This window comes from Pogona vitticeps, chromosome 4 (assembly GCF_051106095.1).
Source record: "Pogona vitticeps strain Pit_001003342236 chromosome 4, PviZW2.1, whole genome shotgun sequence".
In the NCBI taxonomy this organism is placed as follows: domain Eukaryota; kingdom Metazoa; phylum Chordata; class Lepidosauria; order Squamata; family Agamidae; genus Pogona; species Pogona vitticeps.
In genome coordinates this window covers 47,790,339-47,808,183 of record NC_135786.1, presented here as the reverse complement: position 1 = coordinate 47,808,183, position 17,845 = coordinate 47,790,339, and the positions used below count along the sequence as shown (strand labels likewise).

The 17,845-nt window shown below is 40.0% G+C and overlaps 1 protein-coding gene across 1 annotated transcript; it reads right to left on the bottom strand.

The window, feature by feature from the left end:
* Window positions 1–3,213: 3,213 nt before the first annotated feature.
* AVPR1B (arginine vasopressin receptor 1B) lies at window positions 3,214–16,754 on the bottom strand. The gene is made up of 2 exons (XM_072997269.2): window positions 5,992–16,754; window positions 3,214–3,713 (listed from the first exon to the last, which is right to left on the bottom strand). Exons 1-2 carry the CDS (start codon window positions 6,941–6,943, stop codon window positions 3,394–3,396), a joined length of 1,272 nt encoding a protein of 423 aa, XP_072853370.2. The 5' UTR covers window positions 6,944–16,754; the 3' UTR covers window positions 3,214–3,393.
* Between the last annotated feature and the right edge of the window lie 1,091 nt (window positions 16,755–17,845).

Sequence of the window (17,845 nt, the reverse complement as noted above, 5' to 3'; positions counted from 1 at the left end):
AAGCAAGTATTTCTGTACACAATGCATAGCTAACATGTGTAGTTCACTGCCACAAAGTGAAGGGATGATCAATAACAGGCCAGTGGAGTGTCCTGCCTGTACCTTTTCTTCCCTTGTTGGATTGACTGAGTTGGAGCCTGCCTTTCTCTCAAAACCAAGATAAAAAGAGAATCACAGCAGGAAACAGCTAAAGATAAAACCAAAGATCATTAAAATGTTAGAACAATTAAACAAACTATAATAGTAAAGTAGAATTGAAGTGAAAATAATTTGAATACACATTGATAAAGAAAAGAAAATAGAGGAACCACCAGTTCAGGGACCCTTTCCCAACAGTCAGTCAGTTGTCCAAAATCTGCCTAAATAAAAAGTCTTTGCTACCTGGCAGAAAACACCATAAAACAATGTCTGTGACTTTGGTCGGAGACAGTCCAGAAGGTTACCATAAGCAAAGGCATGGAGAGTCCCTAAGAGGTCCAGCACAACCTACAAGGCCATACAGTGGACCCTCTACTTACGGAATTAATCCGTATTGGAACGGTGGCTGCAAGTCAAAAAGTCTGTAGGTCGAATCTCCATTGACCTACAATGCATTGAAAACCGATTAATCCCATAACTGGCAGTTTTTATTCTATTTTTGTTTCATTTTGGTTTTTTTCTGGTCTGTAAGTCGATTCTCCGGCTGCAAGTCGAATCTAAATTTTGCGGCCAGAGAAGTCTGTAACTTGAAAAGTCTGTAAGTCGAGCTGTCTGTAAGTCGAGGGTCCACTGTACTCCCTTCATTCAGTACCCAGTTTTGACCATTCACCAAGGAGACTGAAACCATCTCCATTCCACTCTGAAGCCAGAGGAGACCAAAACCGTCTTCACTCACCAAGGAGACTAGGACCATCTTCATTCAACTCTGAAGCCAGATTGGATTTGATCAAAATAATCTGTCTCACTAGGGTCACCAGGTTTTAGGGTTACTGGCCAAAGTCTTAGGATAGACCTCTCTTTCCTTGGGTTTCCAGGTGAGAAGACATAGCTTAGGGCAAGTGACACTGGTGGAGGAAACAGTCTGATTTACTGTATGTGGATGAAGTGGCTTTAAAGTCTGCTCTATCTACACCCAGGACTCACTGGGTCCGCACAGAAGTATTTCTATGTGTGTTGTCCTTGTGCAACATCAAAAGCCAGAATGACTCCTGGATACTGGTAGTACACGCAATTGGGTCTATCATGGTGTCTCAAGCAAGGCAGTAGGTGGTGTGCCAGAGTCACAATTTGTGAGCCTCTTCACAATTTGGGAGGCAAGGAAGTTTCTGCAAGCCTGCAGAAGGTCTGGGGGGGGGAACATTCCCATATATTGTGTGTGTGTGACTTATTGTAAAATGCAAGCCCTAACAGGCTGCCTGAAAACGTGTGTTTATCCTCAAAGGCTCTGGGTACCCAGATTATTTTGACAACCACATTTAACCTAGATTCTCAGCCTATGTACCTGAACTCTTCTCGTGCTCATTCCCAGCATCGGCAGGCCCAGGGGCAGCTCAAGTCTCTCTCTCTCTCTCTCTCTCTCTCTCTCAACTCTTGTCTTGCCTACATCTATTACACCATGTGGACATTAAAAGAGACTACTCTCTTGGTCTTAGGTTTTCGTTCTGGATCTCTCAGGGGATAAGCAATCCTACATCTCATCCAGGAAGCTCTCCCACCACACTCTCCAGCATCTTGCCTGACAAGGTGGAGAGTGGCTCAACGTTAATCCAGTAGGGTGGGATTTGGGGAGTGGTTTTTCAACAAAAGTCTTATTATTTCCTCCACTTATTAGACACACTGGAAACTGCCTTGCTGCAAAGAGGCATTCACTGTTCCTTTTATCTATTCCATCTGTTCCTTGGACATTTTTATAGGCCAAGATGATCAAACACCCAGCAGAGACATGGTGACTCTCACTTCTTCTAAGATCATGTCCATATCATCAGGCTACACAAACTGAAAGGTATCCATTATCACTAGATATTCTCTGGACTGCATAATCAACAATGTCCACGTCAAAGCAGATCTGAGCAATGCTACGGAAGTGTAATAAGACTCATGCTCAATGTAAGATATGGGTGGGGACCTAGGATTTCGTGGAGTATTAGATAACATATCTTGTAGCCTGTGTGGGGCAGAGAGTGTCAGATAGCAGGCATTATCTTCAGGGTAACTTTTAAGAAGGAGACCAGGACTGCAAATGTAGCAAGACTTCCTCACAGACTTCTGTGGGTTGGATGGACAACCTTCATAGGCTAGATATTCTCTCCCAATGCCATAGGTCATCAGAGAAAAGGTGAGCACATGTCAAAGTAGCAGTGGAGTTGAGAGGAGGAACTTGGAGGTTCTCAGAAGGAAGATGTGTCCTTACAGAATCTTTGTTCCATCAATGGGTTCTTTTGTGTATATTGTTGAAGCCCACTGATATAAATTGTTAATTGACCACCGATCAATTTATTTCAGAAGAAATGGACTAAACCGGTAGGTTCTGTTTTTGACTACAGCCAAGCACATCAATAAAAACTGGATATTACTATTTTTTTCTTAGCTAAAATACTCAGGTTTATACAGAATATGAGTTTGGAATTAACTAGTTACAAAAAATATGTTACTTGTAATTAATTCCATTTTGTAACAACTACATTGTAATTAAATTATATTATGATTACAATATGTTGAGGGACAACTTAATTCCTTGTGATGGTATAACTATAGCTGTTTTAGTTATTCTTTTTTTAGTTACACTAGATATGGTCTCACTACTTTGATATGTGTTGCACCTTAGACCAGAAGCCTGCAGCAGTTGAATGACAGCATTAAATTAAATGGCATTTGATTTTTTTTAAAAAAAGAAGACTATTTTACTTTCTTTTAATAACACAAAAGGAAAGAACTGTGTTTTTTTCGAAAAGACTGACAAAAGAAAAGAAGAGCAGGAAAAAATCACTTTAAAGACTTGACAGTTTTATTTCAGTGTGAACTTCCATGTGTCAAAATGCAGTTCCTCAGACATGTGGATTTTGATCTATAAAAGCTCACACTGAATTAAAGCTGTTCGTCTTTTTGAAGTGCTATAATATTTTTCTTTCCCCTCTTGCCCCCCCCCCCCCAGTTCTTTTGCCAACATGTTGAGACAGACATAACTACTTCTTTGGAATTTTTTAAAAATAAAACTGCAACTGTAACACTAACCAGTTTTTAGCTCTGGAACTGCAATTTATTGATTTTTCTAGAATTAACTTTTCAAGCTCTGTATAGAATAAAGCATTTGTGCATGGAAATTTACAATATAGGGCCATCATATTGTAGGCCTGTTTTAAAGTTTAACATACAGAACACTTATCATTCAGTGGCACTGCACAGGTTCAGGATACTTTAGAGCATCCCTGAATCAGTCACAGTGTCCTCGTAGGGCTGGTAGAAATCTCTCAAGCCTTCTAACTGCAGCTGAATCCCATCTTCAGGAGCAGCGGGAGTGTTCTGGGGGCTGTGAGTCAAGATGGTTGTTTTCCGACTGCAGAGGCTTCCATTGGAGAACTGCCTCTTGAGATTGGAGTGAAGACTCCCACAACAGGAGAGAAAGTGCAAGATGTCCTGACAGAGACGTCCACTGAAGAACATGTAAATCCAAGGGTTACAGCAGCTGCTAAGGCTGGCCAGCAACATGGTGATAGTAAAAGTCACATTACTCGATTCTGAAACAAAGAAGGAAATAAAGATAGCACTTTTAAAAAAAGAGTCTATGCCAATACATGCAGGCTTTCAGACGCAGGAATCATGCCTATCTGCCATAAACTGTAGGCATATGGCAACCTATCCTGCAGTCATTCTTGACCAGTGTGGCTTCTGGGCACATAATACATGCTCAGTAATGCACATTCATCGATGAGGTGGTCTTCAATATGAGAGCCAATGTGGAATGGTGATTACAGGGTTGACAAGGGCTTGGGAGTTCCAGGTTCTAAAAATTAATTATGTCTTAACAGACGAGTACTCCAGAGTGGCAGGCACCACTTCTGAAGTATACTCCACTCTTGTATTACACATGCCTAATCTAAGACACTGTCTCTGCATTGTTTCCAACCCAAATATGTCTTTATTCATGTCCAGGTTTAATTAACTTGCTTTAATTTTGTTTAATTAATCATTCTAAATTTCTTTTGTCCATTCACAGTTACCTCACAGGCAAGATCAGAATCTCCCCTAGTCATGAGTCATAAACTCATATTTTAGAACTTTGTGAATCAATGTCTGTCATTTATAACTATCTAAGTATGTTTCAAAGGGTATACTGTACAGAGATTGAAAAAAATAAAGCAGGAAATTACATTCTGAAATCAATGACACACTGGCACAATTCTTGTGCATTTTCTTAGTGGTTTGGTTTGTAAAGAAAGAATTAGCACCCCTAAGCGACTGGAACTGTACACATGTTTTCCTGTAATAACAGAACATTTAAATCTAAAGGCTCTGATCTGTTTCATAAAAATCAATTAAAAATTGCCATTGGTTTCAAAAGGAATAACATTGTTCTTAAGAATATAATCTCCACAGATAGATGGTGCTAACCAGAAAGAGCATGTTGACTGGAATATGGCAGGGTTTGGGAACATTGGGCCCTCCAGCTAGTTTGAAGTACAGTTTCCCTCATCCCTTAACAATAGCCATGGTAAGAGGGGCTAATGGGACTTGTAGAGTGAAACATCTCAAGGACTAAAGTATACAAATCTCCTGTTTCCGATAATGATCTATGGTGCTTGTTATGCACATAGTGAAAGTTCCATTGAGCCTTATGTGAATTACTCTGCGCTGGGAGTGCTTTGCCAGCAGAAAGATGGATTGTCTTCAGTCTCTGTGTGTGACAGATATCACCTCCTATTTATCATGCCAGATAGCCTGATTGTTTCTCAGTACACGTATATACAAGAACAAACATGTGTTTGCCAACATGTAAATCTAAAATGACCCCACCCTGTCATTACCTAAAACCCAAAGAATATTATAACTCAGGTTTTGGGGGATGTGAGCCCAGATTTGCCAGTCTCTGTCACATTTTTGCTATGGCTGATTGCACTCTTCGAGTTTCTTTTGGATTCAGTGCTTTAGGCTAGGAATTATGCCCTCTCCAAAGTGCTAGATGCCTTTTAATGATAATAATTCTCTCTTTCTCTAAATATGTTATTTTTAGATTTAGACAGCTATATAAAGATTCATTCTCCAGATGATCTGTCTAAGAAACACTCAGTCAAGGTAATGTAAATAACTCAAAATAAGGAAAATTGACACCATAAAAGCTTACCAACAAATTCACTTCTGCATTTGAGTCATATAATCAATTGTGTTTTGGCATACCCTTTTTTCTATAGCATGTGATTTATGATTTCCCTTCAAAGCCACAATCAAGGCACATTTGGATCTTTTATCAGCCTAGATATATTATTTGTATAGGGGCAAAACACAATTTCCTCCAAATCTCTTCACATATAGAATAATTTATGTTCTGCTCTGACAAAAGCTAGAGGAGATGCAGAGCTATGCAGTCACACAATTAGAACAGCATGCATATTGTGGATGTTTGCAACAGACATCAGCCTAGGCATTGCTATTTACTCTGATGCTACAAAAGATGCTGACATGCCTTGGAAAAGAAGTCAATCTGCCGTCCTGCCTGGTATGATCAAATGAATGAGTAAGAGAGACGGTTCATCTCTACTAAGGTATGTGTAGAAAACAGGAGCTGTGTGTATACTTTTGTATGGGAGAGGTAGAGGGTCTCTGAAGTGTGTGCATACCTGTTTGTATATGTTTTAAGAAAGTGATCTACTTTTATTTTTATATGCAAGTGAATGTACTATTTCTGGGGTGGGTGGAAAAGCTATACTCTGTTCACTAGGAAGTCTGACTGTGCTCTAGTAATTGCACCTGGGAGCGAGCAGGGTGAAAATTCCCCACTAGCTTTCAGCTTCTACTCACCATCATTTGGTGCATTCTTGTCCCACACAGACCACATCTGCACACTGAAGAAGGGCGCCCAGCAAGCCACATAAGCCAGTACAATGACAAAGGTCATCTTCACAGTGCGGATCTTTGCACGAGAGATAGTACGGACACTGCTGACCCGGGAACCAGACTGGCACTCAGCTCCCTTCTGAGTTGAGGCTGTGTAGGAAATGGAAGCTGCTGTACAGGCTCCCCTACCGTGCTGTGTCTTTCCTCGAAGGTTCTTGCAGATCTTGTGGCAGATGAGACCATAGCAAATGGTGAGGATGGCCACGGGCAACACAAACACACACAAAGTCATCCATGTGATGTAGGCCTTGGCCCCCCAAGGGTACCTGAATTCTGCCCAACAGTCCAGCACTCCCGAACCTTGGCGTACTTCTCTCACTGAGAAGATGAAGAGTTGAGGCAAGCTGAGCAAGCAACTAAGCAACCATGTGGTCCCAATCATCAGGTAAGCCTGGCAGCTGGGCTGCTGGAGAGTGCGCAATGGGTGGCACACGGCCATATAGCGATCCAGCGTCATCGCAATCAGCATGTAGGTGGAGGCAAACATGCTCAGCACCTGCAAGTACTTGACAAGTCTGCAAAGTGGATCGGGTCCCTGGAAACGATAGGTCACCTCCCAAATCATCTGAGGAAGCACCTGGAATAGGGCAACCCCAAGATCAGTCAGGCCCAGGTGCAGGATGAAAAGGTGCATGCGACTCATCTTCTTCCTTAGTCGGTACATGGCGAGGAGGACACCCAGGTTCCCCGCCATCGTCACCACCAGAATGGCAGCCAGAACCCCAATCTCAGCTTTGGCAAGTTCCTCATCTCGAGTGTAGAGGACTGTCTGGTTAGGGTCCACTTCTGGTGGTCTGGTGTTCTCCAACGAAGAGCTATCCATGGAGCTGCTAAGGTAGGTGCTATTCCTCTCCATTGACAAAAGAGTCAAAGATGCCTGGTGATTTCTCAGAAGTAAGTACTGCAGTATGAGGCACTGGGAGTTAGCAAGTCTTGTTTTTTCCCCCCCAAAATTATATCATATCAGATTATCAGAAAAATAGCACCTTTCTGAATGAATCTGAAGAAGCCTGGTCATTTTTCCCATCTCTGAGTTGGATCTTATTTAACTGTCCATATCCTTATTTAACCCCAATACTTCTTTCCAGGATGAGATGAGTCAAAAGTCAGCTAACAACAGAATCAGTTTTAAACTGCCTTTCCCAGTTTGCGTGAAAATATGTAAATTTTGTGTAAAGCTGCAGCATATAAAACAAATCTTTACCAGTTTTCACTGCTCACTTCTGCATGCATCTTAACCCTCTTCCTTTCCTTTTGGAATTATCTAAAGGTATATAATCCATATTCTCCCATTGTCTTGAATTCTCTGCTAGCTCCTTACTTTCTTGAGATCCATTCAAAATTCTGCTTCTCTGAAACAATGAAGTAATTAATGTTTAGAGCCTTTTCTGTATTTATTGGTAAATACATAAAGCAAACATTATACCAGGAAAAACACATTGCACAGTCAGTCACACATTTTATCTAAGTAATAAATTGAATTAGAAAAAAGCATTTACAAACAAATCCAAGGTGATGACTATCTTTCTTGAAGCCCGTGGTAGGTATCGAATCTGAATGCTGCTGATTCCCAGGCTGTGTGAACAGTGTCTGCTGTGTGAGTCTGGGTTTTATAGAGAGAGAGCTGCCTGCTCTGGTTGGTTCCTGCTGTCTAGCTCCATTGTCATCTTTGCTGTTGAGCTGGAGTCTGTGCAGAGAATCTCTGCCTAATACAAAACACACATGCTTATACACCTACTGTATAACTCTGCTTTATACAACATGCATGTACATGTGTATACACACACAGGAAGTGCCCCTTTCCTGGGCAAAGAAACAGATGCAAAATAAGAAATAAAAATCCAGCTTTACATCTATTGCTTGTGATTAATATTTTTCTTTCTTTGTGTCTTTTTAAAACTTTTTTACTAGTTTTACTGTAACTTTTGCACAACTGTGCAGCTCACTTACTGCCTCTTGGATTCGCATGGCTTCTTATTACAGTACATATCCTCTCCTGCTCTCTCCTTCTATTTACAACAGGTTCATGTAATGCAATAGAATAGACTAGACTAGAATAGAATAGAGAGTCAGTGTCCATTTTGGAAGAGCTGATTATCAATGTATTTCAAGTGCAGTGTTTTTTAAAGAATTATTGCAAACACAAAATGAATAAAAAATTGTTGCTCTTTAAGACCAGACCAATAGATTGCTCACAAAATTTGAATTTGAGATCTGCTGAGATTAGAGATTTATGCATGAAATGTTGAACAGTTTCCGCTACACATAATAAAAGCAAAAATGAGTCATTTTTCACTTTCCTGAATACTTCCCCAAAATGTAATGCAGAAGCGTCATAGTGATAATTTTACCTAATAGAATATCTTGATCTCGGGCAGAGTTTTGCTGTGATGACTGTAATGGTGATAGTGTTGCTCCTTTTATTTCCAAGGAAGCATCATTTGGGTTTAACTGGTGTTAAGATCATGGGCTTTATCAATAGGTTGCTTGTTACTCCCTCAAGGAAGTAATAAGCAAACACTGGCTGCTTTCTGTATATTACTACTTCTTACCCCCCCCCCCAATCTGTAGTTTTTCCTGCAGATGGCAGGAATAAAATAATACAGATAAGGTGTTGCTACTCTTTACTTAGCGAGCACCAGCCACAAGATCATGCCATGTGCACTCATGAACATATCATAGGTGTTAACTAAAACAAATGATTGTGTGAAGATAGGGCTACACTAATCTGTAGAAATGGCCATCTGCATGGATTTGTTGTATAGAGCAATACACATTACAGGGAATAATAATATTCTCAATTGTCTGAATCGTCTTATTGCCTGGCAGCGTACTCAAGTGTAAAATAAAATGAAAACAGAAATGAAATTCCACTAAATGTAAAACTGAAACAGAGAAGAACTTGAAAACCCTATTCCTGGTCCTTCCTTAGCATATATGTCATGTGGTGTTTATTCTTGTACAATAGCAATATCTTATTCTCTTCAAAAAGGAGGAGAGCAATCAAGAGATACTTTGCCAAGGGCTAATTCAGACCTAAATTGGACATACAGTACAGGTGTAACACAAATTGTTGCTTGGGGTATGATTCTCCGGTGCTACCAGAATTGGGTGTACAGAAAATAATTGAATTTGTGTTATTTGAACATCTCCTTCCTCAAAACTGTGGCTGATCGTTCTCACTAACATGGTAAATTTATGTCAGGGTTGGGATCTTTTGCTATAAGTAGCAAGAGGCAGGGCTGACATGCTTGAACAGCCTTCCAAACAAATCATTCATTCCATACAGAAAACCGGATGTCAGAGAAAGGGTTGGTCTGTCATTGTTCCATAGAAGATGAAAGCTTCTTCCTGTAATCAACGTTACTAGATTCATCAGCAGCAATGACAACTGGCCATTTTGATGTATAATGTTCAATTACAACCATGTTATTGCCTGTTCTTTGAGTCTGATTGCAATTATTTCTTTCTATTTAATTAGAGCTATTACAATATTTTTCCCATTTAATCAAGCTATCAAATAATTTGGTTTTTAAACCATGTGGCTGGTTCTCATATTCCAACTATTACTAGCCTGCTTAGTCCTGATACTTGGCCAGCAAAGACAGAGTAGAAGGCAAGTACATGTTCACATCCACTTTTAGTCTAGCTTGACTATCTGGCTGTTCAATAGACCACCCTATATTTAGCCTTTGGACTGGCTTCAAGTCTCCCTTCTTACACTGATTCTGTGTTTGGACCTTATAACTGCCTTCAGACTACCACACTAGCACTGCTGAATCTTACTAATTTGAAGCTGCTCCGATATCCTGCAAATGCCCATGATATAGTCTGTTCTCCTATGGCAGGGAATTCCAGAGTCTGGATACAGCCAGTGAGAAGCCCCTGTCTGCTGTCCCAAGTAACACACCAAAGGCCCTCCTCTTGTGAGGTTCAGCCACACCTTCTGCTTGTACTCCAGTTGTTCATTGCCTTACTTGTGTCAAATTTGAACTCCACAACAACCAGCTACAACCTGGAATCCTTGCTGACAACTGCTGGTGCTGCACCTTATCACTTCAAAATCATATCAAATCTGAAGGAATATCATAGGTAGGCAGTAAGGAATTTAGTAACACTCCTTTGTTGAATTGTGTGTGAATTCCAAGGTAGTCCTTTAAGGACCAAATAATTGCTTTTGTCTAGTTTTGTATACCCTCTTTGTCTCTTGTTCTGCTTTGGAAAATGTCTAGAACATCTTAGTGTTCACCGTATGTTTGGGATGTTTGGGGAATTATTGCATAGGACAGCATTCTATTTGTAATGCCTGCCAGCATTATTTCAGTGGGAAATTGCTGTTGTGAAGTAGGTGTAAGATTTCCTATCACACACAATAAGCATGACTTAGCATGTGACAGAAAATGCGTGCACTGGCTTCTTAACTTGTGGCAAATGGATCCTGAAAGTTGTCCGTTGATATACACTAGCATATTCAGATTCCGGCTATACAGCTAAAAGAAAGACACAGAAGAAGAGTTAATGATTCTTATAATATATTTTGTACTATATTTTGTACTATATGAATAACCTTGCTACACGCTAGCAAGATTATGCTCAAAATCCTCCAAGGTAGGCTTCAGCAGTATGTGGACCAAGAACTCCCAGAAGTACAAGCTGGATTTTGAAGGGGCAGAGGAACTAGAGACCAAATTGCTAACATGCGCTGGATTATGGAGAAAGCCAAAGAGTTCCAGAAAAACATCTACTTCTGCTTCACTGACTACGCAAAAGCCTTCGACTGGGTGGACCACAGCAAACTATGGCAAGTTCTTAAAGAAATGGGAGTGCCTGACCACCTTATCTATCTCCTGAGAAACCTATATGTAGGACAGGAAGCAACAGTTAGAACTGGATATGGAACAACTGATTGGTTCAAAATTGGGAAAGGAGTACGACAAGGCTGTATATTGTCCCCCGGCTTATTTAACATACATCATGCAAAAGGCAGGACTGGATGAATCCCAAACCAGAATTAACATTGCCAGAAGAAATATCAACAACCTCCAATATGCAGATGGTACCACTCTGATGGCAGAAAGTGAAGAGGAATTAAAGAACCTTGTAATGAGGGTGAAAGAGGAGAGCGCAAAAAAATGGTCTGAAGCTCAACATCAAAAAAACTAAGATCATGGCCACTGGTCCCATCACTTCCTGGCAAATAGAAGGAGAAAATATGGAGGCAGTGGCAGATTTTACTTTCTTGGGTTCCATGATTACTGCAGAGTGACAGCAGCCATGAAATTAAAAGACACCTGCTTCTTGGGAGAAAAGTGATGACAAACCTAGACAGCATCTTAAAAAGCAGAGACATCACCTTGCCAATAAAGATCCGCATAGTCAAAGGTATGGTTTTTGCAGTAGCGATGTATGGAAGTGAGAGCTGGACCATAAAGAAGGCTGACCGTCGAAGAATTGATGCTTTTGAACTGTGGTGCTGGAGGAAACTCTTGAGAGGCCCCTGGACTGCAAAAAGAACAAACCTATCCATTCTAAAGGAAATCAACCCTGAGTGTTCACTGGAGGGACAGATCCTGAAGCTGAGGCTCCAGTACTTTGGCCATCTCATTAGAAGAGAAGACTCCCTGGAAAGGACCCTGATGTTGGGAAAGTGTGAAGGCAGGAGGAGAAGGGAACGACAGAGGATGAGATGGTTGGAGAGTGCCATCAAAGCTACCAACATGAATTTGACCCCACTCCGGGAGGCACTGGAAGACAGGAGGGCCTGGCATGCTCTGGTCCATGGGGTCACGAAGAGTCAGACACAACTTAACGACTAAACAGCAACAACATAGCACATTTTAAACATGTGTCCTCTATCACCCAAGCCATGTTTAATGGTTATCTGAAAAATGAAGAAAGTTAAAGTGTGTCATGGGGCTGAAGGAGTATTTATTAGCATGTGCTTATGAAAATAATTCCAGTGGCTCAGTGAATTGTCCTGATTTGTATCCTACTCAGCTTCTGCCAGAGGCAGTATTGACTTATTGCAATGATTCAGTGCTCCATCAAAAGGCTGTTATTTTGCTGATAACAGCATGTTTGTTTGCCCAGTGGGCAATCTGTTTTCCTGTTGCCCCCCTCCCCAGCTACCTCTTGCAAGTGCTTTTTTGCTTATACTGCTTATGAGGCATTGGATGACATGTGTGAGAGAAAACAAATACAGTGAAAGCCATGTGAATCCTTAGAGTGCATTCAGATTGATCTATTTATTTTTCAGCCAGCTGCCCATCCACATCTGCTATAGCTCCAGGAAAATATCTGCACTGGATGCTCAGTCATAGCAATTCTCACCTCTCAATCACCTCACAGGCCTAGACTGGGGGCATATGGGGCTTAATTAAATCAGGCCTTGAATTAGACTTTTTTTTTAAAAAAAAGACTGAGTACATTTCTTAGCTTGCTTTGCGATATACTGTTGATATGAACACAGTGAGTATATTCTTGGTGAGCTCACTACTACTTCTGCTGTGGAAGGATATGCAAAGCACAAAAAAGCTTAAATATTAGCATTTTAGTCTCTTTTAAAACATTTTATTTTAAGAAATCACATTAAACAACTGTCAACTATATACAATGTTATATAGCATTAACAATGTAAGTCTGAAATATTAAATCAGAATCAAATAAAGCTTGAATTTAGAGCTCATATCTATGACAATCAGTTTCAGTGTTTTTGGTAAAATCAAAAGGTACATATAAAACACAGTACTAAGAGGACTTTCTCTCTTTCTTCCTGTTTTTAATTGTCCACTGTAATTACTGACTGTGTCCATACTTGCCCCTCTTTGCTGAGGTCTGAGTTGATGAATTCCTGCTATATCTTATTTAGAAAGACACAGAATGATTTATTGATAGCTTCACTATAGAGCAAAAAACAAAACAAAAAACCAGCAGGTAGTCTCTGTGTCAGACTTGGAACTAATTAAGAGGCAGGGACAAAAAGTTGTCTGCAACCATAAAACATCCCTGAAAAATGGGTGTTTTCTTAAGCCTGTCTTTTTCATAATCAGTAATGAGGAAACACACATGCTTCTGTGAGCATGTCAATAGCAAAAGGGCATTTTTAAAACCACAGGCTGTAATGATATAATGCCAGGCTTAATGGTTCTATCTTCTTTCACTTTATGTCTGAGATCTTTCCGGGGTCCTTTAACAGAAGGCAGCTATGTAGGAAACTGCTGGAAGGGCAATTAAATAAATAGTAGCATTGTACAAGGTAATCCCTCCTAAAGAGTTGTGGATACTGCATTCCCCAGACCTGGGAATGTTTAGATTCCACACAATAAGGTCACCTTTCAGTTCCTTCTTCATTACAGTTATTGGAGACAAAAATCTAGTACATTATTGCTGTAATAAGTCAACTATTAAGTACTGTAGCATTGCACTCGTGCGCATGCCTCTCCCAAAGTAAGTCCTTTGACTTCACCGGATCTTATTCCACGACGAGTATGTGCTATGGGGTGGGGAACCTTTGGCTTGCCAGATATTTTGGAGTCTAGCTTCCAGAAACTCTTAACCAATGTGACCAATGGCAAAGTCTCATGGAAGATGGAAATGGTTCCTTGATGGTGATGTGCACAAGACACACAACCAAAATACGAATTAGGGTACATATAGGCACACACATCAGAGAACTATTGTGAAAACATGAAGGAAAGAAAATTTCACTTTTTTTGAACTCAACAACAATGCACAGGTTCAGAAATAGTCATTCCTCGACTATTTCAGCTCCAGAAAAGGACCAACATGTATGGTAGGACACATGAATAAATAGTGCATGCAAAAAACATGCCATTTTTTTTCTTGGTGTTGTTTGACCAATATCTATTGCCAGCATTAACCCCAACCCTACTTCTGCTTTCATTTACAACATCTTTTTGCTATAAAAGGAAAACTTAGGATCATGGAAATTTGAGAATATATGAAGATGTACCTTCAGTCTTAGCCAGCTGTCACAACATCAAAAACAATGTGTTGGGTTTTATTGCTTCCTGCTCAGGAGTGTAATTTTTCTGACCTCATTTCACCTGCTGCTATGGGGGAAATTGTCTGCAACACTGAATTTATAACTATTTGTGGGTTTACACTGACATCATAAAGACCATGGTCCATAATTTTCATGTTGATGCCTGCTTTGTATTCTGTTTCCTTTCCAGTCTTACTTCATGTGATCTTGAATGACAACCAGTTACTCAGGAATAATAGAGGACACGAAGGAAGCTCCTTCCAAATGAGTCCATTTAACCCAGTATTGCCAGCTTTGACTGGCAGTGGGTTTTGCAGAGGATATTTTGCTAGCTCCACCTGGAGTGTCTTGACATTTCCTGGTGGCCTCCTGGGGATTCTTCAGTTGAACGATGAACAGTTATCCAAATCTGTCATCTCAGAATTCTTATCCCTATATACCTCCTTCATTGCATCATTGCAAGAGCAATAGAAAAAAACACACTTAATTTGTAATGGTGATTGCGGTCTTCCTAAAAGCTCTAAGAAAGCATTAAAGTACAAACCTACATATATCATAGATGCTAAATTATCACATTTTGAACTACAATATTCATCTGACATTTGAAAGTGTAAAAATCTCCTGAAGTAGGAAGGCCTGGGTGAGCCACATCCCTCACCCATTATATTTCTTGATAATAGGGGTGATAGCTGGGCTCAAAATCTCTCTAAGTGTGATTATCTAATTAGACGGGAAGTGGAAACAGGTCTTCAAAATTCAAGAGAGCACAAAGCCAGACTGTTAGCTTCTGCCAATTACCACCCATCATAGCACTTTTCCTTTTATCAGTCACACACCATGAAGAGCCTGCTTCTTCCCTGGAGAAGCTACAATAGGAGCGCCTTAGATAGGCTGAGGCCACTGATAACAAGCCTGCTTTCAAGCTTCTGCCTCTAGGTTTGTTATCAAATTATGGAATGGATACTAAATACCTGGAAAGGCGTATAAAGCTCCAGGGAGCAATACGAACCAAAGGTGTGGGTAGGGTGCCTTCTCCTTATCAGGCAAGGAATGGGGTGGACTGAAAAAGAATCAGACCTGTATCAACAGCTTTCTGTATTACCATTGTGTTGCCATAGCTGATCTACCATCCCCGCTTGATTTGGGAGGAACGCCTTTCAAAAGGTGTTTTTCCTGTGTGTGCTTTTATTTTCTTATTTCTTGTTCATCTCCCACCAGAGGTTGAACATCATAATGCTTATTCTGATACTGAGTCCTGCACTTCTTTGACCATTTATTTTACCTTGGATCATTAGCTGCTAGAATCAGTACTTTGCATTTCCCATTATGTAACTGAACTATTTCAGCTTTCCGCATTTTCTGTGTTTCATGATTTCTTGATGTTTATTCATTGTTTATTGGTCATCTTCTCAGCCAAGAAATTCTTAGCACCCTGTCATAAATTCACATTTCAGATCCTTCTGTTTTTCATAGTAAATTGTGTTAAAGTCTGTAATTTTGGGCCACATGACAGAGCTGGCAATACACAGCACCATACAACGTGTATTATCAAAGTCAATTTTGCATTATTGAATATTACATTCTTCATCTTATGAAAGCTGCTCCAACCATCTATATTCTGAATTGTATTATTACTGTCCATTCAACCATATTTCAAGGTACTTTTATTTGCCAAGAAGTTTCACACTTTCATTCTGGATTTTTAATTGTACTTTTTGGAACGCCTGCTTTTTACAGATTACTGTATTGTGAACCTGATTTTCTTTACATTCATTTTTATATTATGTTCATTACATACTTCATGGACGTCACTGAATTATTTTGTTGACTCTTTGCAGCTACTGAGCTGTATTGTTTGCAAATTGGATGTTCTTCATATCCTCTCCATTGACAATTATATTATTCGAATCAGAAAGTATTTTCCTAAAGATAGTCACAGAGTACAATGCAAAAAGCAGTGGAGAGAGTTTATATTCTTGTTGTACTCTTCTTCATATCTTCTGTTCTCTGTCATCTGATCTTCAACTTTTCCTGAAATTACAGACTTGTGTATACTGCTTTCCTTGCTGCACACAAACTAGCAACCAACTGAAAAAGATCATTTTGAAGGGATTTCAAAAGCTGGAAGGAATGACTGGTTAGTGTTGTATATATAGACAATCTCCTCAGCCCGGAAAAGTCACTCCCAGTCACTCAAACTACAAAGAGCATGCAAGATTGTAAATAAAACTAAAACAAAAGTTTCTTCATAGTCAGTAAATATCCTACCACAAATACATATATCTCTGGCTCATTATTTGAAGGAATTCTGCCATGTGTTATTTTAAATAAAACTTCAAGCCAATGGCTTGCTAGACTCACGATTTCAAGGACTGATTCCAGTTCGATACATAATATAACAAAAAATTACTTGTCAAGGCTTGAAATTTTGTATGCATACAGTGTTAAAATAATTAAGAGAACTGTAAAAAAAAGCAACCCTGAAAATGCACCTTGTGCCTAAGAAAATTAGGTTGGAACACAAAGTCACTGAAAAACAATCATCTCTCCATACAAATCTGAAAGCAAGGTCAATGTTAAATAACATGGCCTTGCAGAAGAATCTCTTCCATAGCTGATAGCTGAACATGTAAACAACCGAAAAGGAAATGCAAAAGGAGAAAAAAAACCTCACAGATACAAAACATTGCAATATGTTAACATGGTCAACAGGTGGCATTTGCTGATGTAGCAAACTGCTGTACCTATAACTCAGCGATGGCGAACCTATGGCACGCGTGCCACAGCTGGCACTTGGAGCCCTTTCTGTGGGCACATGAGCCATAAGTTGGCGGATCGCTACTCTCCCCCCCCCCCACAGAAGCCATAGTGCTGGTGCTTCAGCAGGCGGATCTGGAGCAGCTGGTGCTGGCAGCGGATCCAGAGTGGGGTTTCGAGGCACCTCTGTGCCAGGATTCCCCCTTCTGCCGACACTTCTGGATCCGCCGTAGCATGCCACCCTCCCCCCCCCCCCAGTTTGGGCACACAAGCCCCAAAAGGTTCACCACCACTGCTATAACTTATGTAATATAATATAAATATATGGAGGCAAGATGCATACTTGTGCCATCACAGACACTGGATATCGGCAACACAGGTAGTGGGTTCAATGTATGCCCCATTGAGCGCACAGGAGGAAAGACACAGTACATATGTAGCACATAAATAATGAATAAAAATAAATATTAACCATAATGAATAAAAATAAATATTAACTATACCTCAGTTGTGATTTACCATTATTGATTGTTATACTGGATTGCAAACTATTGCTGTATGGCTTTATGATAAATTGTTTTATTTATTTACCTTGCCATGGGATCTACGGATATAGAGTAGACTAGAAATCTAAAGAATGAATAAATAAAATGACTCAAATCATTCCATAACAATAAATAGACTGATTTTGGCCTAATCCTAATGGATGCTCTCAGTCATTGGACCTGACAAGCTGATCAAGAAGACAAATGTGTTTTTAAAAGGGTATGTCTGCGGACACCAGCTTTAGACTTTTTGTTTATAGCCCTAGTAAGCTATTGCTTTTAACAGTTTAGCACCTTGCAGCCCTGGAGCTGTAATGCTTGCCTCTGAGACATACACAGTTGTGGTTGCAGACATGCCTATTGACTCTTTTTAAAAAACCTTTGGTTATCATCTATTATTCACAGATAATGGAGAGTGCTACTGAGGCTGTTTTGCAAAGAAGTTACTTTT

Bases quoted from the DNA above. Each gene is read 5' to 3' on its own strand.
- AVPR1B (XM_072997269.2), bottom strand. From the start codon at position 6,943: ATGGAGAGGAATAGCACCTACCTTAGCAGCTCCATGGATAGCTCTTCG. The intron at 3,714-5,991 runs GTGAGTAGAAGC...TCTTTGTTTCAG, and splicing joins CAAGAATGCACCAAATGATG to AATCGAGTAATGTGACTTTT.